The sequence below is a fragment of the Geotrypetes seraphini genome, chromosome 1 (genome assembly GCF_902459505.1).
Source record: "Geotrypetes seraphini chromosome 1, aGeoSer1.1, whole genome shotgun sequence".
Lineage (NCBI taxonomy): Eukaryota > Metazoa > Chordata > Amphibia > Gymnophiona > Dermophiidae > Geotrypetes > Geotrypetes seraphini.
The window spans coordinates 232,985,620-233,012,889 of NC_047084.1; the positions used below are offsets into that span (position 1 = coordinate 232,985,620).

The 27,270-nt window shown below is 40.4% G+C and overlaps 1 protein-coding gene across 15 annotated transcripts in view; it reads right to left on the minus strand.

Annotated features, from left to right (window-relative positions):
- The window catches only part of PCDH7 (protocadherin 7), a 922,726-nt gene that overhangs the window by 576,945 nt on the left and 318,511 nt on the right, over positions 1-27,270 (minus strand). For 12 of the 15 annotated variants that reach the window (XM_033947772.1, XM_033947800.1, XM_033947794.1 and 9 more), the window contains exon 2: positions 17,228-17,257. The exons of the other annotated variants lie outside the window; for them this stretch is intronic. In XM_033947772.1, coding sequence (XP_033803663.1) covers positions 17,228-17,257 — 30 coding nt within the window. The remainder of the gene's footprint in view (positions 1-17,227; positions 17,258-27,270) is intronic. 15 annotated transcript variants of the gene reach the window in all.

The following is a 27,270-nucleotide window of genomic DNA, read 5'->3' on the forward strand; positions in this document are numbered from 1 at the left end:
ACTGTGCTTGAGTGGAAAATGCTACCTAATCTTTTCTCGCTAGCATCCTTTATCTCAAAAGAGAAGAAAACTCCATTCTTGCTTAGGTGTTTCTGGATATTATAAAGCAAATGCAGTTCTTTTACTTAAATTGCACTTTCCTATATCACTGGTACAAAAGCCTCCAAAGAAGAGGAAAGCCAATCTTTGTGATACAATGCGATGCAATAAGAACTTATAGTCTGCCAACTCCCAATAATTAGGTTTAAAATGGTTTAGAATTAAACTACAGAAATAATTTAATCAGATTTACAAATTCAGCTTCTGGAACAAATAAGTCTTTAATCTTCTCTAGAAAGACAGATATGTAGGTTCAATCCTTATTTCAATTGGTAAGGAAGAACAAAATTGAACTGCCTTCTACTGTAGATCAGTGTTTCTCAATACACGGTACGCACACCCTTGGGGGTACGTGAGCTGCTTGGGAGTACGCAGCAATGGCTGCCGACAAGGATATTTTATGCCCACCCATCCATCGAAGCCACCACTGGGGATCCCTCCCTCCTGCCCTCCCATCTGCTGAAGCCTCTGCTGGGAATCCCTCCTTCCTGCCCACCCCCTCCGCTGAAGCTGCTGCTGGGGATACCTCCTTTCTGGTATGGGAAAGCCTAGTAGAGCAGCAAGCAGGTATCTGGAGTAACCTAGTAGGCAGTGTAGTGAACCACAGAGAGAAAGACCCAGACCCATATTCCACTCTACTCACTACATTTATGGTGGAAAGTGTGAGCCCACTAAAATCCTACTATACTGCCATATAGGTGCCACCTGGTACCATAAGGGCTATTGGGGTGGGAGACAGATGGACATAGCAGGTTTGGGGGAAGCTTTGGAGAGCTCTAAAGGGGTGAAATGTGTACATGATACCCTTTATTTGAAATTCACAGCAGTGCCCCACTGCTTTGCTGGTATATTTGTGTGTCCAGTGTAGTATAAATAATGGCCTCTCCTACGTCCAAATGGCTTGGGTTTGGACATTTTGAACTTGAACAATTTTGTGGTTGGGCAGTTTACCCAAAAATAAGACCTAGTGCATTTTTGGGTCCCAAAAATAATAAAAGACAGTGTCTTATTTTCGGAGAAACACGGTAGTGGTTTTGAAAATTGACATTTCTGGCATCTGGAAACACTTCTCAGGACGTGTTAGAGCAGGGGTGTCCAATGTCGGTCCTCGAGGGCCGCAGTCCAGTCGGATTTTCAGGATTTCCCCAATGAATATACATGAGGTCTATTTGCATGCACTGCTTTCATTGTATGCTAATAGATCTCATGCATATTCATTGGGGAAATCCTGAAAACCCGACTGGATTACGGCCCTCGAGGACCGACATTGGACACCCCTGTGTTAGAGGGAGATGGAATAAGACAATGCTTGGTTATGGTCTAGCACTCACAGGATTTACAAAGCACTCACTTTTTGTAAGCTTGGGGTAGCATAGAAGGAGGGAGGGGATGACAGTAGCAAGGAGAAGGCTCTCATGCATGCCAAAGTCCCCAAACTGTGCTGCCCTAACACACACACAACCAGAACCATACTAAGCCAGAAATATGCCCTGTGCTCCTAGAGCTTCTACCCCGCCCTTGTACTCTCTATGGCTGTTCCACCTGCACATAGCTGTGACAGCTCTGGATAAAACCAAAATCAACCAACCTCAGCTTTCCCAGCAGTCCTGATATAGCTACAGAAGAACAATACAACAAAATATTTTCAAATCTTTGTATTTTTCTGCTTATTTTTATTTTATTTAGACATATCTCTGAAGCCTTTCCTTATTAATTTAGATGATTACACACGTTTGCATAATAATACTTGGGTGGCATGACAGCATTTGAGTGTATATATGCACATAAGTGCTTCTAAATGCTAACATTTTAAACATTTATGTGTGTTATACACATGTAACTATGAGTGTCTAGGCTATAGAATTACCCCTATTGGGTTAATTCTATAAAATGGGGGCTAACATTTACATACATACATGTATATATACGAGGGCAGTTCAAAAGTATCATACCTTAATTTGTCTTGCGTAAAGAAATAATGCTAGGGAGGCGTGGTTTGGTGCAATTATGTAGGTGACAATGTGCATGCTTGAATTTTTTCCCACCTACAGAAGCTGTCAGTCGCTGGCAGACCGCCAATGAGTGAGGCAGTGTAAGTGAGCGCTGTCGGTTTTTTGTTCTTGACAAAATGATAGAAAAAGTTGAACAATGCTACTGCATTAAATATTATGTAAAGCTTGACGATTCCCAAGTGGAAATGATCCGCAAGATTCAACAGGCCTTCGGGGACAAAGCAAAGGGCACTACACTGATAAAGGAGTGGTACAACTGCTTCAGAGATGACCGCACATCAGTGAAGCACGTTCTGGTCGGCCCTCAACATCCAGAAATGAGATTGTCATTGACCATGTGAGGACCCTGGTGATGCAGGATCATTGAATCATGATCAGAGAACTTGATGATGAGGCAAGCATCAGCGTTGAATCCATTCATTTCATTTTGACTGAGGATTTGGGCTTCAGGAGAATTTCAGCGAAGTTTCTGCCAAAGCTGCTAACGATCGAGCAGAAGCAACTCCGTTTAGAGATTGCACAGGACATGCTGGAGACTGTGAAAAGTGATCCCAACTTCCTCAGGATAGTGATCACTGGAGATGAGTCCTGGATTTATGGGTACGACCCAGAAACCGTTGATGTCAACACAATGGAAGCATTCAACATTCCCGAGGCCAAAAAAAGCAAGGCAGGTCTGCAGCAATGTCAAAGTCAGTGGTAATCATTGATTTAAAATTAAATTAAACTAAATTATTTATAAAGCAAGAAATATTTATAGAAATTCATTTGAAATTAGACCGATGAAGATTTTGGTGCTAATAGTACTGTGAACGAAATCTACTCACAGCCCGCACCGCTGAGGTCTTAAGTGGAATAGTACTGAAACTATCTAAGGTTTTTTGATATTTGCTACTAACCTTAGAAAAGTATCTATTATTGCCTACTAGATTCGTGCACAATATAATATTAACATGTTACGGTGAAGGGGACTGGATAGCCAGCGAATTTCAGAATACAAATGGTGAAGAAGTCACTGAACAGTCAGTGAATACAGAATACAATTAGTGAGAATACGCAATACCGACATGTTGAGTAATAGTTTTTAAAAAAGGGGGGGAGTTGTCTGACTAGGAAATAAATCTATTGAACAGAGTGGTCCTAATTTCTTTCCAAAAAGCGCCTAGTAAAGTGCCTAGAATTGTTCTTGCAATGCTGCAGAAATCCAAAGAACTTGGATGTTTTAACTATCCCAACTTTAAATTGTATCATCACACCTATATCTTGAGACAAGACATGTACTGGATATTATCGAAGTTTTGTGAGCGAACACTTGACTGGTTATGTTTGGAGATTGTATTGATGTCACCACTTCAGTTGTCAGAAATTCACCAAAAAAAATTAATTCACTCTATGTCAGAAACAGGAACAATCCAACTGTTATCATTCCCTCCAGGATTTACTACCAGGTTCATATTAGTATCAGTGCATAGATTTGCCTACAAGGCCCTGTTTCACTATTAGCTTCATCAGGGGAAATTCTCCAAAGACATAACTGCTGCTTCAGTAACTCTTTGCAAAAATACTTCAGTTGTGCCATTTGATGGATATACAACTTCCATGTATTTATAATAGTAACAAAATTTTTCGATACACGTGGCATGTTTTGTCCATTTTGAATGCCTTGTTACCTATTTCAACTAAAGGTTCCACACAGTTATCTCTATGGTTGAATCCCTCTTTTATCATTGACGGTTATAAAGTGCTCTGGAAAACTTGGCTGCAAGCAGGCATTAGAACCTTGCAGGATGTGCTGTGTCAGGGGCACTTTATATCCTTTCAAACATTGCAACAGAATTTTGGATTGCCATTTTTGCAGTGTTTTAAATGGCTGCAACTCCAACATGCTCTTAAAGCCAGTTTTCCATCTCTTCATGATCTGAACAAATAGCCAAGTTTACCTGTTGTATGTTTTACTGTGGGATCTCAGGTCCATGAAGCTTCTGGCCGGTATAAGCTTTTATGTTCATACTTACTTAAGAAACCTCTTTCAGGTCTTCAATCTGTTAGGTCTAGAGAGTTGGTCTTCTGAGAGTTGGAAGAAGGTGTGGACTTGAAGGCAACAATGTACGGCCTCTATCTCTGCGACAATTCCTTTATTTTGTGCTACACAGTTTTGTGGACACTGGTGAAATTACAAAATCTAAACACTACTTTGTCCGATAATTGTTGGAATTGCGCGATGGATGTGATTGCTTTGAATGATCTTTTGTTTCATTGTCCTCTGATTCAAGCATTCTGGCAAGAAATTTGAAATAAAATACAATGTATATTGGAAGTTCATATACCCTTCTCGTATGATATGGCAATATGTGGGACACAAATAAGGTTTCCTCCCTGGGGGTGGGTGGGAGATGGGATGGGGTTGTGAGTTTGGGGGGAGGGGTTGATACTGTTTTGTATAATGTAAAGATTTCATATCGTGATGCTGGTGCTCATTGTAAGTTGGTTACTGTGAATTATTTCTCAAGTTATACCTTTGTGTATGGTATTATAAACGTAATAAAGTCTGAACTAAAAAGGAAATATAATAGACTGAGCAGGGCTAGTATTATATACATTTATGTGAGAAAAATAAATCACAAAAAAAACACCAAGAGAGATCAAGATATTTTTAATTACTGTGACCCGACACAGCTCATGTTTCGACTCAAAGCCTGAATTAGGGGTCCTTAAATCAATTTGTTCCTTTTTTACTTCATAAATTTGCCAAGTGACAGTCTCACAAAATTAATAGCCACAGTTTGATCTCATTACTCTGAAGATGAAACAATGTGCTAGCATTTCCGCTCTACATGCAGTCAGACACAAATGTGAGCACCCGTTTATAGAATAACCCAACATATGCCTAATTAGTATTTATTTTTTAAATTCAATATGAAGTATCCTCGAGTAGACAAAACTCATGAGTGTTTTATGCTAAACCATAATAGCTCCCAGAATGTTAAACAGCTCAGCACTCACGTATTTTCCTATAGGAAAACCTTGAGTCACAGTACAGTATAAGGACCAAATATTTCTGCAGAATTCAGTGCCCTCTGGGGAAAACATCTTATTCCGTAATTCTGTCTTCTTACCCTGAGCACCAGAACCTGTACCTCTTGTGAGGCAAGTCTATTATCTGATAAGATCTGTCCCACAGGGGACACAATAACTTATAATAATTTCTGATGTGGCACAGGAACGTCAGAAGCACTTCTTTCCTACAAGAACAAAAGTGAATGCAGCAAAAACAAGCTTTTACATTTTAATGTACTTTAAAGCAAATTCCCACTATTGATTTAAATTGCTTTCTCGGTTGTTGCTTTTAAATTTGATTAATCCAGACTTTTAATATATGAGCATTGCACATTTTTCTCTGAAAGATTCCATGACTCCAGTATGATTTTTCCCCTAGGGGCTGTTGTGAAAATGAGAAAAGGATCTCAGGGGGTCATTTTCTTCATTGAACAAAAAAAAGAAAACAGAAAATTATTAACTAGTAAAATTTGCCTTTCTATAATGGCTTTTATCCCTAGCTGATCTGTTAAACAAAAACAGAAAATCTTTCAGGATTATGCATTCTATTATGTTCCCAACCAGTCAAAACCACTGAGCAGTAACTATCAAGGAGTGTAACAAAGCACTAGCCTAAAGAAAAGAAGTTACACTATTTCTTTTCGAAGGCCCATATCCTACTTTTGACAGTAGTCATTTTAAAGCTGGTCTACTACAGGGGAGGATTGCATCATTGGAGCTCTGCGTGGCATGAACTGCCAGGACCAGAAAATCAGCACATTCTCCTTTTCATCCTGCTAAAGCGTGCAGCACTATGACGGCTTATCAATCAATGTAACTGCCTGTTCAGTTTTCACGCACTGCAGTCACCTTTTCCAAAGACTACCTGAAGATAACTTTTTCTAAGCTGTCATTTTATGCACTTTGACAGTCCCTGCATTAAAAAACAAAGCCACTTGGAGGAATTGCCAAAAGGGTAGAGCAGTGGGCTGAGAATCAGGGAAGTCCAGTTCAGATCTCAACTGGGTAGATTGCATGGTTCATTTTGCTCTTTATTTGCCATCAACTACTAATAGGGTACTGGGGTTCAAGAAAGGATAGGACAATTTCCTGCTGGAAAAGGGGATGGAGGGGTATAGATAGAGGATTACTGCACAGGTCCTGGACCTGTTGGGCTGCCGCGTGAGCGGACTGCTGGGCACGATGGACCTCAGGTCTGACCCAGCAGAGGCATTGCTTATGTTCTTACTATGTTACTATGTGGAGCCGGTGGAAGGGGTGGAGCAGCAGCAACAAGAAAAGAGGGGCTAAATTAGTTAGAAAAATGATTGCTCTCTGCTGCTTCAGGCTCTTCCATCCTCTCCTGCTCTTTGCAAGCTTCTTGGAAGGAGGCTACTAGAGCAGAGCTTCCCTGATGTTCTGTGGTCCAAAAAGATGTGGTAGAACTGTATTCCAGGTTGTTCCATCAGAAACTAAGCCCCTCTTTTACAAAGGTGCGCTATGCTTTTTAGCGCACGCTAAATGCTAATGTGTGCATATTATCTTATAGATGCATTAGCGGTTAGCACACATGTTGATTTAGCACGCTCTAAAACGCTTAGCGCACCTTTGTAAAAGAGGGCCTAAGTCCTGTGAATGAATATATCTATCTATCTAACTGATTTTCAAGGCGCCTAACAGTGCCTAAAAATTTGGCAAAGAATCATGCTTCCATAGGCGGTTTAGGCTGCCTAATGCCATTGTTGGCGTGGCTAATGCCGGAAGTGGCGTTAGGTGGCTTAGAGCACCTATGGAGGCGCAATTCACATCAAAAGTAGGCACCGGAAATTGAAGCCTGGAAAACCCTGGCCTTCATTTCCAGCATCTATCTTTGCTGGAGTCAGTAGCGTAGTAAGGAGGGGCACGGTCTTGGTAGGCGCGCCAGCACCCATCTTCCTTTCTACCCCCGCTCCTTCCCAACCTCCCCCTGCCTCGCGTGTGCACCCCTTCCTTTGTACCTCTTTTATTTTCCCTGCATGATCAGCATTAAGAACTTGCTGCCAGTGTCAGCATTGTCTCTATCTGATATAATTTCTGGGTCCGTGACTAGGAAGTGACATCAGAGGGATAGCCGACTCGATGCGGGAAGCAAGTTTCTGATTTTGTTTCCGCCTGGAAAATTAAAAGAGGTACAGGGGAATGGAAGGGGGCGCATGCATGGCAGAGGGTTCGGGAACGAGTGGGGGGGAAAAGAGGGGGGAGGGGCACCACTTGCCCTTGCTATGCCACTGGCTGGAATTGTGAATCTGTACCCTCTTCCATCATATGATTGAAAAGCAACAAGCAAAAAACAAAAGGAATTGACCCCCAAAATATCCACAAAGAAGAAAATCCAGAGAAAACCAAAAAAACTCTGTGAAGTGACGATGTTCCTAAATGGACTTTATTTGAAAGTGTCAAAGTTCCAAAGGTGGGTGGGGGATGCTTTTATGTGGATGATTTATTTTTATGTGGATGAAATTATTTTATTTGGAACTTTGACATTTTCAAATAAAGTTCATTTAGGAACATCGTCACTCCACAGAGTTTTTTTGGTTTCCATCGTATGATTGACACATGATCAGCAGCCGCTTTTAAGTCAGCCTCCAACGATGGCTCTGGTTACAGAATTCGGGCCTATCTGTACCATTTGAGACTCTAAGCATAACCAAATATGATATTAACCTTTCAGTACCATTCCAAGCTCCTGCAGAGGGGTCTTGTGGTGGCTTTCTAATGATACAATTATTAACTTTCCCCTTCCCCTTTCCCCTCAAGCTCATGTTCATATTTGTAATTTGTCTATTTAATGTTCACATTTCTCCCCCACTACAAATATTTATCTTAACCTTTCATTTTTAGCATTGTAAACCGGCCAGGTGCACGTCGATGGTCGGTGTATTAAAATTAATTAAACTTAAACTTAAACTCAATCAGATACCGCCTACAAACATTCAAAAGCAAGTCTAAAATTGAACAGAAAATAAGAATATAAGAACAAAAGAACAGCCTTACTTATTTCTTGTTTTTCATAAGCACATATGGGCACATTTATGTATTCAACTATAGAAACTATTTCAAGTGTAGTCCCTCTTTTACTATGCCAATTTAGAGGTTTGTACAGTGGCCCAGGGCCTTAAATGTTCTGACGCTCATAGCATTTAGCACTCCAGGCTGCAGTAGAAACTAGAGAATGACACGGGGAAAAAATCTGTCCCCGTCACTGCACCGTCCCCGGCCCACCATCCTCTGCACCGCCCCGTCACCGCCGTTCCTTTCACCACCCCGTCACCGTCACCGCCATCCCTTTCACCGCCCCGTCACTGCCATCCCATTCACCGCCCCGTCACTGTCCCCATCTAGCACCCATTTTCTTCCCTCTGCTCCCCCATAGTCTGGCATCTGTCTTCTTCCCTTCCAGCGTCTTCTCCCCACTCTGCCTTCCACATTTCCTTTCAGGGTCTGTTCCTCTCTACCCTCTTTCAATGTCTGTTCTATTCCTTTCCACCACCACCCTTCCCTCCCTCCTTTACCATCTGTTCCTTTCTACCACCCTTCTTTCATATCTTCTATCAGTCCCCCCACCATCACTAGCAGTCTCTCTTCTCCCTTACCATGAGCAAATAGAACTTCTGAAAATTGTACTGCTGAGGCATTATTTCTAGTACGCCTTTTTTTCCAGATGGATAATGACATCAATTTTATAATTCTTACTGTCTGCTCTGATTTCATTCACAATTTGGTTTGTGTTTTGTACCTGAGGATTCCATGAGGCATTTAACCTTTTCCTGTCTCTTCTGTGATTTCAAGTTGATTCCTTCAATAATGGAGTCTCAAGGCAGTAGCAGTTTTCTATTTTGGGCTCTTTTGACATTGTTTAAGGGATTTCTTGTACATTTAGTGCTGGTCTTCTTTGATGAGGTCACTTCAGAATCTATTTCCAAGGAAGAGAAACTTTTTCCCTTTCACCCCCTCCTTCCTTGTGTGAGCCGGAACACGCGGTCCCCGCAAGCAAGTAATTTATATCATTTTCATTCTATTCATTCATAGAAATTAAAGTCTAGATAATGCCAGTCACATAACAAAACATGATTTTACAAAAATAATTCCCTGCACAGTCAAGTCTGCAAGGATTACTAGATGTCTTTCAGCAGCTCCCCTCCCTCCCTCCCCCTTACCTTTGTGGCCAAGTCAAAATGATCTACCAACAATAAAATTTTAAAAACACAAAGCACGCTGTACGCAGAGAAAATGTTAATTATCATTTATATTCCGCGGGTTTTCAAAGAGGTCAAGGCAGATGACTTTATGCAATGTCACCTCAGTAACAACTATACAAAAATAGACAAATATTCCCCCTCCCTTTTTACTAAACTGCGATAGCGGTTTTTAGCGCAGGGAGCTGCGCTGAATGCCCCACGCTGCTCTCGACGCTCATAGGCTCCCTGCGCTAAAAACCGCTATTGCGTTTTAGAAAAAGGGGGCCATAGTGCAAAATATAGACAGCAGATATAAATTCTCAAAACGGACACATTTTGATCACTAAGTTGAAAATAAAATCATTTTTCCTACCTTTTTGTCTAGTGATTTCATGAGTCTCTGGTCCTTCTTCTGATCCTTCTTCTTTCTTCTCCTGCCCCCCTCTCTTTCTTTCTCTCTCCCCCTGGCTCCCCTCTTTCTTTCTGCCTTTCTTTCTCTCCCTCTTGACCCCCTCTTTATTTCTGCCTTTCTTTCTCTCTCCCCTTGGTCCCCCTCTTTCTTTCTGCCTTTCTTTCTCTCTCCCCCTGACCCCTCTTTATTTCTGCCTTTCTTTCTCTCTCCCCCTGCCCCCCCTCTTTATTTTTTCCCTTTCTTTCTCTCTCCCCCTAGCCCCCACAAAGCCATCGTGCCAATTTCTCCACTTCCACGATTCTTTCCCTACCCTCACCCCCAAGCCAGCAGCCGATTTCACCCTGCTCCTTCCTCGATGTCCTGATGTCCTGAACTTCATCGGGCAGCAGCAGCATTCACAATTCACTGATGTTGCCCGCTTCAGGCCTTCCTCTCTGTCGGGTCCTGTCTTCATGAAAACAGGAAGTAGGCAGGACCCGGCAGAGAACAAGGCCTGAAGCCGGCAACAGCAGCGAATTGTAAACGCTGCTGCTGCCAGAAGAAGGTAATGGAGCACCAAGGCAGACCGCTTCTCCCCCCTCCCAGCCGAATCCCCGCTGACCCTCCTATCTCCCCCCCCCCGTGAACCTTTCCGACCCTCCCAGCGAGAGCAGCAAACCTCCTTCGCGGCTTTCTCCTCCCTCTGCCGCGTCACTGATGACGTCATCAGTGATGCGGCAGAGGGAGGAGAAAGTCGACGCTACTGGAGGGAGGTTTGCTGCTTTCACTGGGAGGGTCGGAAAGATTCACTTGGGGGGGAGATAGGAGGGTCAGCGGGGGTTCGGCTGGGAGGGGGGAGAAGCGGTCTGCCTCGGTGCTCCAAGGCCTGGCGCCATTACCTTTTTCGCCCCTCCCACCCCCCCTTGGTACGCTACTGCTATCCAGCTCTCCTTAGTTTGCCGGTTTTCTTTTTCGGCGACCGGCACGCTTTCAAAGAGCCGCGCATGCGCGGCAGCTCAAAGTTCAATCTTCTGCAACTTCCTGTTTCCGGTTGGGTCAGAGCAGAAGATTGAATACTGAGCAGCCGCGCGTGCGTGGCTCTTTTGAAAGCGTTCCAGTCGCCGAAAAAGAAAGCCGGCAAACTAAGGTGAGGTGGAGAGAGGAAGCTGGTTAAACGATCGAGCCGGCGTGCGGGTGGGCGGATGGGGGTGCGGGGACCGCACGATCCTTTATGCCTCACTGCGGTGACAAGACCATTCACCGCTCCACGGGCGGTGATGGCCTTGTCCCCGTCCCCGCAGAGGCTACTAATTTTCATTCCCCGTTTTTGGCGGGTTACCCGCGGCTAAACGCAGTAGCCGCGGGTAAACTGCCACCGTGTCATTCTCTAGTAGAAACCTCTATTGTGGCTTAGTTAAGGAGGGGGGGGAGATTAATGTCTTCAGCCCAATCAACCAACTTCCTAAATTCTGAGCATTATGTTGCCAGTATAGCTAAAAAGAGTGTTATCTTACTCCATTAACTGCCAATTTGCAGAAACAAAATTCTGTCTTGTCATTGTTTCAGATCATGTCATTCTCTTTTTGGTTGGGCAGAGAACTTTTCAGCACCCCTTTGTAAGTTTCTCTGTTTCATTAGTATGCTGCTCTCATCTCGATTTTCAAGGCAAGAGGTTGGAAAGTTTAAGGAAACCAAACCTAATGCTTCTCAGAATGGGTGTTGCTGATAGGATCTTTGTTCAAATATAATGGAGTCGATTCTTCAGTCATTTGCACATCAATTTCTTACCCATTTTTGCATTATATTCTATGAGAAGGTAGCCAGAAGAGACAATAATGGCATCAAAATTCACAAAATCATGGAACAAGAACAGAAGATCTGTTAGGGAGAAGAAGGGCTTATAGAGATGGCTTGGTGGGTATATCTTTATCAGTCTTCAAAGTCTATATTTACATGTTTAACATATATAATCACAGACTAAAATTCCAAAATACATGGCACTAGCACATTTCACATAGAGTAAATATTGCACACTTCCATTTGCTTTATGCTCACAATTATAAATCATATGAAGCCCTGATATTGATTAGGGATTTTTATGTGTGTGTGAAATGGAAGAGCCAAGACAGAACATTCACATTTCCCCAAATACTTTATAAAATGCTCTCACTAATGTGCAACCTTTGGTAAAATACATGTAAGCATATGCAGGAGTGCTTGTATATTTGCTGGCACTGCAACCAGAGTTGGGTATAACATACTCTATAGCTAAGTGACATATTATTTTTACAAGTAATATGTTTCAGAGTAATCTACCTAGACTAGTAACTAACATGTTCCTGTTTCCTAATGAAACTAGTGACTGTTTTATATTACTTTTGGAAAGCAATTTGCCCAACACTGGTTACTTTTTACTTTTAAAAGTAATATATTACCCATGTAAACACTTAACATAAGAACATAAGAATAGCCTTACTTGGTTAAGCCCAGTAGCTCATTCTCACGGTGGCCAATCCAGGTCACTAGTACCTGGCCAAAACCCAAGGAGTAGCAATACTCCATGCTACCAATCTAGGACAAGCAGTGGCTTTCCCCATGTCTGTCTCAATAACAGACTATGGACTTTTCCTCCAGGAAATTATCCAAACCTTTCTTAAAACCAGCTATGCTATCCGCTCTTATCACATCCTCTGGAAACACATTCCAGAGCTGAACTATTCTCTGAGTGAAAAAAAAAATTCCTCCTATTGATTTTAAAAGTATTTCCCTGTAACTTCATCGAGTGTCCCCTAATCTTTGTAATTTTTGATGGAGTGAAAAATCTATCCATTTGTACCCGTTCTACTCCACACAGGATTTTGTAGACTTCAATCATATCTCCCCTTAGCTGTCTCTTTTCCAAACTGAAGAGCCCTAACTATTTTAGTATTTGCTCATATGAGATGAGTTCTATTCCCTTTATCATCTTGGTCACTCTTCTTTGAATCTTTTCTAGCGCCAGTAATATGGTATTGGTACTATTACTTTTCTTACTCTTTCCTTCAATTTATTTCCTTTCCTTTGACAACTGGCATTCTTTCCTCTGAGCTTTAGATTTGTCTGTTGCTCACTGCTTTGCTATCTCTTTAGGAAAGATGGTACTATATATACTCGAATATAAACTGACCCGAATATAAAACTAGGTAACCTTTTTCCTAAAAAAAAAAGGAAGAAAAAAGGTTAACTTGAATATAAACTGGGGGGGGGGGGGGGTGATAATGTTCAAATGCAGTGCCTTGCCTTGTCCTGTCCTGACAGGCTCTGCACCCCGTTCCCCCTCCCTCCCTGCTCTGCCAGGCTCTGCATCCAGCCTCCTTGCTCACTCCCTCTCCTGCCAATCTCTGCACCCAGCCCCCTCCCTCCATGCCCTACCAGGTTCTCTACTCTGCCCCCCCCCTCCCTCCCAATGCTTCGCAGGACTCCACCAGGCCTGCTGTAAGTTCTAGTGATCCAACTTTGGACCAGGATAGCAGGGATCCTTCCTGCCTCCTGTCCCAGCCAATTCTAATAATTTTTACCTCTTTCCCGCTTCCCCCACGTACATTTAGAATCCCTGGTGGTCCAGCAGTTAACTGCGGCAGGAGCGACCTTCCTTAGCTCCTACCTGCGCAGAGCTGCTAGCTGATTGCCTGCTGCAACTTCTCACAGTCCCACAAGAATTTGTGGCAGCCAATCAGCTAGCAGCTCTGCATGGGCAGAAGTGAAGGAATGCCGCTCCTACCGCGGTTCACCACTAGACCACCAAGGACTCTAAAGGGAGGCAGGGGAAGTGGAAGAGAGGTAAAATTCTTACAATTGGTTATGAGAGGGGCAGGAGGGATCCCTGCTGTCTCGGTCCACCACTGGACCACCAGGGATTTAAAAGATTTACCGGGGAGAGAGGTAAAAGTTAGTAGAGTTGGCCAGGACAGGAGACAGAAGGGATTCCTCCTGTTCTGGCCCACCAGTGCTGACCCAAATATAAACTGAGACCCCCATTTTACTTGCCAACACTACAGCCAGATTATACATTTTAAAAACCTTCTTGTTAAAGACTTTACACATATAGCTGTCAATTTCAGAACACACACATGTATTTGATTGCACTTATATGTGTTTGTGCCGTACATGTGCTTACACCTTTTTTCACTGAATTTTTGAGTTCGTATTAGCATATTAGCATAGTTGCCTCCTTGATCATTGGTGGTAACCCCCAGGTTCAATAAGTAAATAATTGGCACTAGCCCATGACTTAAAGCAGGTAGAAAAGCCAGTGTGAAATTTTATAAAACTGTGGCAGCCATTTTTGAAGCCTTATTTAGGATTTGGAGGTGCATAAACTGACATTTACTATATATCTAAATGTCTATTTTAGAAAGTCAGGATATACAGTACACATCCAAATTACAAATATGGGGACATGGAGTGGGTATGTTTTGGGTGGGAGTAGGATGGGATTAAAACCTTACACTGAGATTCTCCATTTCAGAAGGAGAATGCACAATTATGTCCCCCTGAGATCAATGTTAGGATTTACAGTTACTTCCATGGATATCTACAGTAGGTTATATAAAGGTGCATATTCTACAGGAGGGATTAGAGGAAGTCAAGCCCTTAATCCCTAATGTTCTCTCCCCCCCCCCCCTCCACACACACACACACACAACCACTGTGACAGGTTGTGGAAACATAAGGGTTGATGTTCAAAGTAATTTAACCAGGCAGGAGATGATCCTGGCCAGTTAAATCACCTGCACAGGGCTGCCCAGTGATATTCGGTGGCATTACCTATTTAGAACCACTAATAACTGCACTAACCATTAGAGCAGGTGTCCCCAAAGTCCCTCCTTGAGGGCCGAATTCAGTCGGGTTTTCAGGATTTCCCCAATGAATATACATTGAAAGCAGTGCATGCACATAGATCTCATGCATATTCATTGGGGAAATCCTGAAACCCGACTGGATTCGGCTCTCAAGGAGGGACTTTGGGGACCCCTGCATTAGAGCCATAGTCGGCTAATTGTGAATAGAATCAACACTTATGCAACAGTGTCAATATTCAGCACTTAACCCCAAACCTATTTTATAAAGCCATGCTTGCGGTGGCCATGTGGCAATGGCACTGAAGCCCCAATGGGCTTTGGTGTGATTACAACGGGCCGCTGCGGTAATCAGCTTAGTAAAAGAGGGCTTAAATTAACTTGACTAATCAGACTGTATAAAACTCAGTCCTATGTTTGTCCAGTTTCACTTAGGTGTTTAAATGCTGAACATCACACTTGACCAGATAAAGGCTAGGCAGCTGCACCAACCATAATATTCAATGCCGGAGCAGTAAATATTTAGACATGATGCTAGTGATGGACAAAAATAAAATGCTGACCACCATTGGCGGACTATCTACCCCATGAAATTGATCAGGAAAATTATTACCTAGAACCCAAGTGTAGTAAACTATACACAGATTTCAGTTAGAAACATAGAAACATAGAAATAGATGGCAGATAAGGGCCACGGCCCATCCAGTCTGCCCACCTAATGACCCTCCCCTACCATTACCCTGTGAATAGATCCCACGTGTCGATCCCATTTGGCCTTAAAATCAGGCACGCTGCTGGCCTCAATCACCTGAAGTGGAAGACTATTCCATCAATCAACCACCCTTTCAGTGAAAAAGAATTTCCCGGTGTCACCGCGCAGTTTCCCGCCTCTGATTTTCCACTGATGCCCCCTTGTTGCCGTGGGACCCTTGAAAAAAGAAGATATCTTCCTCCGCCTCAATGCGGACCGTGAGATACTTGAACGTCTCGATCATGTCTCCCCTCTCTCTGCGCTCCTCGAGCGAGTATAGCTGTAGTTTATCTAGCCGTTCTCCGTGAAAACAAACACTTTTACAACTGTAAAGGATATTAATTAGTGCTCAGAGATCTGTTGTTATTAGGAGACCGTTGGGTGAGCAAAATTTGCCCACTACTTAAGAGTGAGAAACGAGCCGTTTAAGTAGTGGGCAAATTTTGCTCACCCAACGGTCTCCTAATAACAACGGTTCTCTGAGCACTAATTAGTATCCTTTATAGTTGTAAAAGTGTTTGTTTTCCCAGAGTGTTCTGTGTAATCTACCCCATGGACATGTATGTTTCTAAAATGGCAGATCATGCCATTGACTCATGGCAACATATACAGTGAGGAATCCATCTTGTGATGTTTCATGGTAGCGTACAGGGGTGGTTTATCATTGTCTTCTCCTGTGCACTATGTGGCTCCACTATATTGCAGATGCTCAACATAGGGCCCCTCAGCCTACAGCACCTGGTATTCTCAGGTGGTCTCCCGACTGGGTGCTTAGCTTCTGATAGTAAGAGATTGCCCACTCAGGGCGGTTAGGCTATAGGCATTTGCCAGCACATAAATGTGCATGTTCTGAAATTGTTCTCCTGATTGATAAGACATTTAGCCTTGTATTATGGAAGACACGCCATTTTCATCACATATGGGTCCTTTTTCTAAGGTGCAGTGGCCATTTTAGCACGCGCTAAATGTTAAGGCACGCTAAGGCATGCTAACGTGTCCGTTTTATCCTATGGGCGCCTTAGCACGCCTTAACATTTAGCGTGCGCTAATTTTTAGCATGTGCTAAAACAGCTACCGCACCTTAGTAAAAGGACTAGATAATTAAGAATCACATAATTAAGAATTTGCCTATAGAGAAAGGTATGATATAATGGTGGACTTGTGCTATTCTCGCCTGCGGGTGTCACACGTGAGTTTTCATGGGGGTGTAGTACACCTCAGGGTATGTCCCCTAATACTGAGACCCTCTCATATTAGGCATGTTGACAACAGCATTTTTGTGATTTCCTTCAGGATGGGATAATTTTTACAAATGAGGTTTTTGATAGTATTAGTATTCTGAAATTCCAGCATATATGTGAATGCTTCTGTATTGACCCCATTAATATTTTAGACCATGACATTGTAAAATGTGTGCTGCCACTGCACATATTCACCAAATATATAGCCATACCTGTATATAGTTTAGAAGAGGCTCCAACTCAACAGATTCTTTTATAAAAATACTAATGGATCTTGACACAGCCCAACCTGGAAGTCTCAATTCCAATTTGTACAGTTCCTAAAATCTGCCTCTATATGTGAATTCCCATTGTAAAATGAGAAGTACACATATACTTTTTTCAATCTCCCCAAACCAAGATCCCTTGAAATCTCTGCATCCAGACCATCTATATGTTTAAATAATGTCTTTCTAAAATTGCTATTTACACCTGTAAGTCTACATAAGTAAATGCCACTGTTTCCATGAGTAGATACTTCTAAAATGACCTCAGAATGCGTTAAACTTTTAGCTTGACTGAAGAAAATGCTGATGATAATACATTTAATTGAGTTGCATACAACAATGGCAAATATTTAAAAAAATGTAGGCAATTACTCACATGTCTATCCCCAGCTATGTCTATCACCACCTAAAAAGAGATAAAACAAAAGAGAAACAGTTTACTATGATCAAATATATTGTGTCTGTAGAAACACACACCAAGAATCTATTACTTCTCAACCTCTCAGGTTCCTCACATTATCTGTAAATGCACTGAATAAATAATTTTTTTAAAAAAAAAGCTAGCAATTTTATTAAAAATCACACCTATTCATTGAAAAATGCACAACCCCATAAGAGGGAAAAACAGAAGAAATTAGAAGAACAGGTAGAGAGGGATCTTGGATAAATGAGAAAAACAGTAAGATACGGGCCTTGGGGTGATAGGTCTGAGAATTTCAAGGAAGTGAAACAATGTGAGAATGTGGTGGCCATAACTAGAAGGATGCTAGGCTGCACAGACAGAGACAAAGCCAGCAATAGTAAGGAGGTGTTAATGCCACTGTACAAGTCATTGGTGAGGCCCCAGTTGACGCATTGTGTTATGTTGAAGGACATAAGTTGCTAAGGACATTAAAGACTTTAAGGCCTTCTATAATGTCTGCCTAAAGTTAGGCACTGATATCATCACTGATTCTATAAAATGTAGGCATCCATTATAGAATCACGCTCAGCGTCACCTAAGTGTGCTTAGATGGCACTCAGCAGCCTAAAATTTAGGCGTCCCCAATTTATGTAAAGGTATTTTTTGCCTAAAGTTAGACACCAATATCAGAGCCTAAAGGCATCTGATTCACAAAGAGGTGCCTAACTCAAAAACATGTCCACGATCCTCCCCTAACCATGCCCACTTTTAGCATAGGCACTTTGGACTAGATGCCTACTTTTATAGAATCACATTTTTCAAGTTAAGTGCCTAACTTTTGATTAAGTCCAATTAAGGTTGATTGTGAGATGTTGAGTGCCAGTATCAGCATTGATTAAACCTATAGAACAATTAAAGTAGGTGTCGATACTACTAGATATATGTAGTGCTGTACACATTATATGCAGGTACTTCCTCAGTCCCTAGTGGGCTCACAATCTAAGTTTTGTATACATTTCAAACATGGCCATAGCATCTTTTAACCACTATCAATGTTGTGGTCATGTGATTTAAAACACCTATTGACTATAATGACTAGATCAACATTGTCCATTCTACTTCTTTATTCAAACTGTGTGGATCCAGTGTTTAGTTTGAAAATCCAAAACTGATCTCTATAATTTAATTTTCCCTTCCACCTACTTTCCACAATATCAATAATACGCCATTTGATGTCCAGAATATTATGGCCTTTCTTGATCTAATGCTAAGCCAGCGGAGCTTCCTCTGTCCTAGAATTTCAACATCATTTTTCATGAATCTAGCAGAACTGTGAAAGAAGTTGAAGTGAAATCAGTGTGAGGTGAGACTGTCGGGTAAAGTTAATGCCCTCTTTGAAGTTCTGTGCTATAGAGAGCTTAGATGCTACAGTTATAGAATAAGTGACTAGGGACTGGATTCTCTAATATCATAGGTAAAATCCGATGGGTCACTGTAGCAGCCATAAATCTTTTTTAAATTATTATTATTTATTTATCAATTTTTACATTTTAACAAAATTAAACTTTTTGTACAGAAAGATTGACCCCCTCTTTTACTAAGGAGCGCTAACCGATTAGTGTGCGCTAATTGATTTAGCACGCGCTAAACACTAACACATTCATAAGCTAACATGCATGTGTTAGCATTTAGCATACGCTAATCAGTTAGTGCACCTTAGGGCTCCTTTTACTAAGCTGCGCTAGCGGTTTTAGTGCGTGCTTAGCGTGCACTACAATGCCGCTTGCGCTAGATGCTAACGCCTCCATTGAGCTGGTGTTAGTTTTTCCGCATAGCACGGTGGTTAGCGCGCGCTAATCTGCAGTGCATGCTAAAAACGCTACCGCAGCTTAGTAAAAGGACCTCTTAGTAAAAGAGGGGGTGAGTGTTAACATTACACTTAAGGAAAACAAAACTTTTTATAATGCCAAGCATACTCAGACAATCTTAGGTCCTCAATTTTGATCCAAGAATCTTTGAGTGACTATAAAGGAAAACTAACAAAATGCTTAAAGTGGAAAATAAAGGTATCTGATGACTGATTCAAGGAGCCTAATTTCAATTAACTAATGTGATGTTCATTCCCTTTCCAGGCATTTCAGTGTCAGGAAACTAGTAAGTTGAGCCGGTTCATAAAACACATATTTATTATCACTATATACCATATACCACCTAACTGGTTTCAGTATAAGAAATTGACATCTATGATTTTGAGTTTCTTTACTAACATCTGGGAAAACTTGTATTTTCAAGCCTAGAAATTCTTTATATTTGTTTTTAAAAAGAATATAATTCATTATATTTGTAATGCCATGGATAACAAAAGGGCTGCTGGTTTGGCCAATTCTTTATCAGAAGATTCCAAAATCACAGTCAAATCTAATTGCAGTTCCAGCTGAACCTGATTCTGGTCATCCACTTGCTGTTCTAATTCTTCACCAGGTAAATAATATACCCACATAAAGCGAGGTATAGAATCCTTAGGAACATTCAAGATCTCAAGATCTTGAGGAAATTCAAATAAAAATGAATTAGTATTTTCAACTCAACACCTCAGAGGAAATCTCTTTGGAAACTCTATGGGATGCATTTAAGGCAACTATACGAGGGCAGGTTATTTTATATTTGACGCATGTTAGGAAATTACTTAGATTAGAGTTTTCCAATTTAGAACAAATTATTACTGCTTTAGAATCACAATTGACTTTCAAATGGGAACAAGATACCTAGAATGCCCTGTTGCAGGCTAAATATAAATATAATGAGATTTACTCACAATTGGATAGGAAAGATTTGTTTTGTCAGCATGCCGTGTATTACGGGAACTCGAATACAGCAGGAAGAGTATTGGCTAATTATCTTAAAGCTAATTATCTTAAAGCAGCTATTAAAGATGAAAAAATTAAAATTTATACCCACATTGTGGATGTTTTAAATAATTTTTTGGATTATTATAAAGCCTTATATTCTTCTGAAGTATATTCAAATAAAAAAAATTAAGGAAGAAAATTTTTAAATTTAATTAATGGGCCAAAAATTTCAGAGCATATAAAAGAAAAACTTGAGGTGCCTATAGCATTTACAGAACTCCAGTCAGCATTGAAGTCTCTCAGAGCTGGATCCCCTCTGGGTAGTGATGGATTCACAGTGGAGTTTTTTTTTTACTTTTCAAACCATACTGTTACCTCATCTTTTTAAATTATATCAATCACAACTGATGAAGGGTCAGTTATCAGATACTAAGGCAGAAGCTTTAACAATAGTTTTGCCAAAGCCAAACAAGGATCCTATGTTGGTTTCAAACTACAGACCTATTTCTTTAATTAATGTGGAAGGAAAAATTCTAGCTAAACTATTGGCTCTGAGGTTAGCTAAGGCTCTCCCTTATATGATTGGAATGCACCAAACAGGTTTTGTTGCTCAAAGCCATTCTGCAAATAACACCAGATTGGAATTTCATATGCTAAATTTAGCAAAAACAATGGATGATCCACGTTCTCTGTCTCTTTGGATGCAGAGAAGGCCTTTGATCGTGTTGAATAGACTCTTATGTACCAAACAATGGATTGGTTTGGAATAGGATCCAGATTTATTCAAATGATTCAAACTTTGTATAGTTCCCCACTAAGCTAGATTATATATTAATAATTTATTCTCAGAGCGTTTTTGTCTGAAGAGGGGAGTTAGACAAGGATGTTCCTTATCTCCTTTGCTTTTTGATATTGTTTTGGAACTCTTGTTGTTGGCTATTCAGCAGGCAAAGGAGATACAGGGAATTCCATATGCAGGTCGAGATTATAAAGTTTTGGCTTATGCAGATGACATATTGCTTCATTTGAAAAATCCTGAATCAACCATCCCTCATTTACTGGAATTGATTGATTGTTGTGGTAAATTTTCTGGTTATAAGATAAATTGGAATAAATCAGAGATTCTTCCATTGAATGTACACTGTGTAAAAGGAATACTTGATCCATTCCCATTCCTTTGGCAGGAAGAGGGAATAAAATACTTAGGAATAATGATTCAAAAGACATTGGAAGATGCAATTACAGTAAATGAAAAATCCTTATTGTCGAAGGTCAAAGAAATGTGTGAGCATTGGAATCCATTACATCTTTCTTGGTGAGGGAGAGTCCAAATCATCAAAATGATGATCTTGCCTGTAGTTTTTTACCAAATGAGTATGTTACCAATTTATTTTCAATCATCTTTTTACAAAAAAACTAAATGGGATTCTTTCAAAATTCCTTTGGCTTGGTAAAACTCCTAGAACAGCCTTAGCATCATTGCAAAAATCTCAATCGATGGGAGGGGTAAAAATTTTCCAGATTTTTATAGATATCATCAAGCTTTTATTTTGCATTAGGGTATGTATTGGATCCTGCCTGAACTCATGGAGAATCTGCCGGATTGGGTGATTCTGGAAAGTCATCTTATGGCCCCACTTCATCTTAGCCATATTTTGAGTATCAAGCTTCCTAGAATATACAAGGACAATATTATTTTTCTTTCAACATGGATCACGTTAAAATTTATTGACTCTTTAACTCCTATTCCAATACAGCAAACTAAATGTCAGTCCCTATGGTTGAACTCCAAGATACAAATTGGCGAGTCAAAAATCCTCTGGAAACAATGGTTACAGACAGGTATATGTACTCTAGATAAAACCTCTAGTGCACCTTTGTAAAAGGAGCCCTTTGTTTATACTATAGATATGAAAGGATGATAGCAGAATAATCTGGAAATAGTAAGAGGTTCAAAGAGATTTGGAGTCCATTGGAGGCATTTGTCAAGCAGCAGAATGATTAAATCAGTGATTCTACACACATCCAGGTGGGGGGGGAAGGGATAGGGTAATTTGTTTCAGTTGTTTGCAAGAATATAAGTGATGGCATTTATTTTTGAATGTATAATTGTTGCACTTTTTATAAGTTTTGAATATCAATAAAGATTTAATAAAAAAAAGAAAAGAAAAATAGCTCTCATTTCTTTAAGCCAAAGAAAATTTCACTTCCCTGTTTATAATACTGTATAAATCTAACACCCAGTCATGAGCTGGATACAATGCAAATAAGATAATTAAGCATGCAAGAGAATATGTCTCTGAATTGTATTTTTCTATAAAGGCTGCCAAGTTATCCAAATCCATTTCCTGATTATCCTCCTTCTTTAAAAAATGTCATATAAAAGATCTTAGCCAATAGTGGAAATGAAAATGAGGAATCTTTAGCAGCAGCAGATATTAATGAAGAATGTGGAAATTTTACAAGTCTAAAGTTAGCTTTCCAAACCACATTCCCTTGTGTCTCAAACTTATATGTTATCTTTCATTAAAGATGACCTAGATCTCAAGCTGCTGTCAGCAAGTCTAATACTTCTGCATTTTATCTCTAGTATCACCTTCATGCTGCAAAACATTTTGTTCCAGTTCTTTAACATAAAGTAAATCAGATCCTTGAATTAGAGAAAAAAGTGACTTTGCTAAATCAGCATTCACTTGCCAAATGGACTTAAGGGGTGGCAAAAAAACAAACAAACAAAAAACCCTTTATGCTTCAATAAACCAACTATAGAGACTTCCTTATATTTGTAGCCATTCCAGGAATTTTTAAGGATGATGATTTCATGTTGGACTACATCTATTTTCCCAAGCTAGATCAAAACTTCCACTATTACCTTTGGACCCACAACTCTGGTCTTTGCTAAGACTGTCAGCCTTTATGGATTTTTTGCAAACACAAATGTGAAACCAGAAGTTCCAATGTTTACACCACTCTGACCAGCTCTGGGAATATCCTCCATAACTCTAGTTTGCCATGATTGCAACAGCAACACTCATTCATCTAGTTCACAGTGATATTTGTGTCCAGAGGTAGATCCGGCCCACCTGTTTCCAGCTCCATTTCATGCTATGCAGTAGCTCCATAGTTCAATAAGGGAACAAGATGCTCGACAAAGTGTTCCATGATAGGCAAAGAGGTCAATGATTCTACAGGATATGCTCTAGACTTGCTTTTCTGTTTATTTATTCTGGAAAACCATGAGCTCAGACCTAAAGTATCAAGGACTCAGCACTATCATGGAACTTTCTTTGTACTACATCACCAACTGAGGTTTTTTCAGACATCTTTACAATTCAATGCTGCTTTCATTACCACTGACATCATGCTCTGGAAATGACTCTAACTTATATTTGTGGGGAAGGGAGGCATTGTTGGGGGCTATCAGAAGAAGGGAAGACAAATCACTCTATGATTCCTCATGAAGAGTATATGTTCTACAACAGCATCTGGCACACCTTACCTAGTATAACTTAGCTTGTCTAAATGTGGCAAGGGTGTAAGTAACTTCTAATGTTCTATGTTGCATGAGCCACTAGAGTCACATTCAAGTCCTGCCCATGTGTACGCCCCTTCCCCTTGCTTTCTATAGCACTTGCATGTGTTCTTATAGAACAGTGCTTAGGGTTCTTATCCATGTAAGTGTTATTTTTGGTATATTTATGCTTAGGCCCTGATTCTGTATACGTCTAGTTTTAGGCGTGGTTTAGACGTTCGCGTGGCACAAATTGCAATGAGAATTACATAGGCGTCGTGTAGGCATCTGATACCCGTTCCCAAAAATCACACTTTTTTCTGATGTAGACGCCAGATAGACGATGTTATTTATATATAAAAATGTGTTTTTTTACTGATTTGTTATCATTATTTCAGGATTGTAAGCTTTAACATAATAAACCCAAAGTATATCATCATTAAAAGGATAATAGAAACACAGTATACCATGTTTAAAAGGATATTTATAATATATTAGTTTCAGTGGGAGTTGAACTGGGAACATCAATGTGAATTTTTTAAAAATGTGACATGCTTACACGCTAACCTTCATGCTAATCCGCTGTGCTAGACAATGAGCCATACAATAATAGCAATAATGATTTGATTAATCTGCTCCTTATAGATAGTGAATGGCAGTTAATTCTGCTAGGAGACAGAACAAAGTAGATCTCACTGCCCTGTTATATCCTTTTTCTTCATTATTTCAGAATTGTATACTTCCACGGTATAAAAACAAAAAAAGTAACAACGTATGCCATGTTTAAAAGGATAAGTATAATACAGTGGTGCCTCGCATAAAGAACGCTGCACACAACGAACTTCATGTCATGATTCATACAACGAACTTCGTTTCACACAACGAAGTCGCCCGAGCTTCCACGATCGCTGCCGATGTATTGCATCCTTCCGCGCAGGCACTGCAGGCAGTCGTTAGTCACTGCGCTTAACGCGTTTCACATAACAAACTTTTCGCATAACAAACTTGCTCCTGGAACGAATTAAGTTCGTTGTGTGAGGCACCACTGTATTACTTTTTTACTGAGAGGTACTTGAACTGTAAACATCAGTGTAGAAGGGTGTAAGCTTCACTCCTGTGCTATACAGAAACTTGTATAGTAATGGTAAGATTAGCTCCTATAAGAAGTGTAAAGCATAGGAGTTTGAGCATTGTATAGACTTTAGATAGATATGGCTTTAGCTCCAGAAAAGCTTTAGCAGGATGTGTTATTTAGGCAGCGTAGGTATTCCAATGAGCTTTCGCTGGGCATCCTATCGACGTTATTTGAGAGTTGTTTTTAGACGTTTCCAAATTGATCTTTTAAATACAGTTCAGGGATTTTTATTTTGTTATTCAGGTACCATATAAACAGGACACATCTATACAAGCATATTGAATTTAAAATTGCCTAAAGAAGCAATGTTATTAGCTAATTGCAACACATGAAAATCACAGCTTTAGGTTCCTTGCTCTAAATAACACTATCTTTCTCATTAAACATTGCTACAATCAGATCATTCTTCAAAGCAAAGAGAAAGCACATAACTTCATTTGGCCATGCTTAAAAAACAGAATAAAACACAAAACAGACCTGAATGTGGCTTCTAGTTCATTGCAAAGGGAGGTGTGCAGCTGAACAATGCTGACCTCATTGTGAGATCATCAAGGTGCACCTGCAAGGTACAATGCCACAAGTAAAAGACGGGTTGGGAGTTGAACTCACAACCTCTGCAAGATCAGCACAGAGATTTTACTCATTGAGCTACACCACCTTCCACTCCAGTTTCTCTGATTACCCTATCATATCATAGCTTACTGAACTGCCTATGTATCATCTGCTTAGCTATCATATCACAGATAGCTTAGACAAAAGACTGTTGGCTCAATGACTTAAAGCACTGCTTTTATTGTCCCAAAAGCCAGAATCTCAAGTATGGTTCAATAAATGTGACATGGAGTCAAATATTGCTGTTTTTATCAAATGCAAACTCCACTTTTGGAATAGATTGCTTCTATTATTGCTAATGTTGTGCTGTTTGAGATGAAAATTAGATTTGATTGGTCCGTAGCTTGTAATTTTTATTAAAATTAATATTGTGTCAGCTGAAGTACATGAGGGAGTCAAATCCAGACCAAGCTCACACCCCAATCTCCAGTCTAACCACTATGCTACACAATAAGCAGTAAAATCATAGCAATTCAAGTTTGATTATACTGTTCCGTTTAGGCATCATTATGGCTATAGCTATAGCGTGCTTGTGGCTCCGTAGCGGAGCACCAGAAGCATGCCATAATGGCTGCAGTTAAGCATATCTTAAGCTTTGAGGGTAGGAAACCTCTCCCCTGATTGAAAGATGCCATTTCTGGCTCACCAAGTTAAGGCACCTCATTGTACCTTTTCATCCTCTCCAGCTCTCATATAATCTCATTTTCTCAAATATTATGCTGATTGCAGGCTATGAAGCAGGAGACATGCCAGCTACCCTGTTTGCCACCTCCTAAGGGCCTCCCTACTTCTTTCCTTTGCAGCCTGGGCCTCATGGAACACTAGATAAGACAAAGGTCAATGTGACGAAGTAGCTGAAGTAGTGCTTATTAAGGAAACACTAATACACGGCTGTTACTCAATGTAAATAAGCACAAGGTGAAAAATGGTTTAAGATTTTTATTGCACAGTATAGGAAAGCAGCATGCAAGTGTAATATCAGGCAACTACAGGTCGATGAGATGGATGACAAGTATGCAGAGTAAGCAACTCCTAGGTCCAAGTTGTTACTGTGTTATTAACTGAATTGTTAAGGTCCCATAATCTGCTTGTGGGAGAAGGCAGGCTATAGAAAAAGGAAGATGGATCGAGACAAATTAAGAGTTTATTGGTGACTTTTAGGCTCTCTTTTGCAAAGGTGCGCTAAATCAAAGCATGTACTAACTGCTAACACCTCCATAGGATAACATGCAAGCGTTAACATTTAGCACATGCTAATGGCGCCCTAAACAGCACCATTTTAAGTGTGCGGTAAATGTTAACACGTGCATGTTATCCTATGCACATGTTAATAGTTAACGCATGCGTTGATTTAGCGTATCTTTATAAAAGAGAGCCTAAAACTCACCAATTTACTGTTTTCTCAGAAAATCATTAATAACTACACCCGTCTGAAGGTAAAAAAAAGTGTGAAACATGTTGGTATTGTGAAAATGTATATAATTCATCACAAGGACAAACAAAGGTTGCAGTACATCATTCTCACCTATTCTTTCTGTTTTGGTATTTGAGCTTTGGCCAAGTGCAAGCTGGTGTGCTAAACCCAGTTTGAACAGACCTGCTCTGGCCTCTGGGAAACACAAGGGGAGTCATTAGCCACTCTGGGAACCTGAAATCAGGAGAAAAGGGGGAAAATGTTAGACATCTGTGGCAAAAATAAAAAGCAGAAGTATTGGGAGAATATGTAACAGCACAGAATATGTAACAGCACAGTCTCAGAATAACAGCTAGAATGAACAGAAGCACAAACACTGTTCCCTTTTTATAAAAAGAACGCCTAACAATTATGACTCTAAAAATATTTACCTTTAGCTCTATGAGGAAAAGCACTGCTATCCATTTTGCTGGCACCAAAGTTTCAAACTGCATA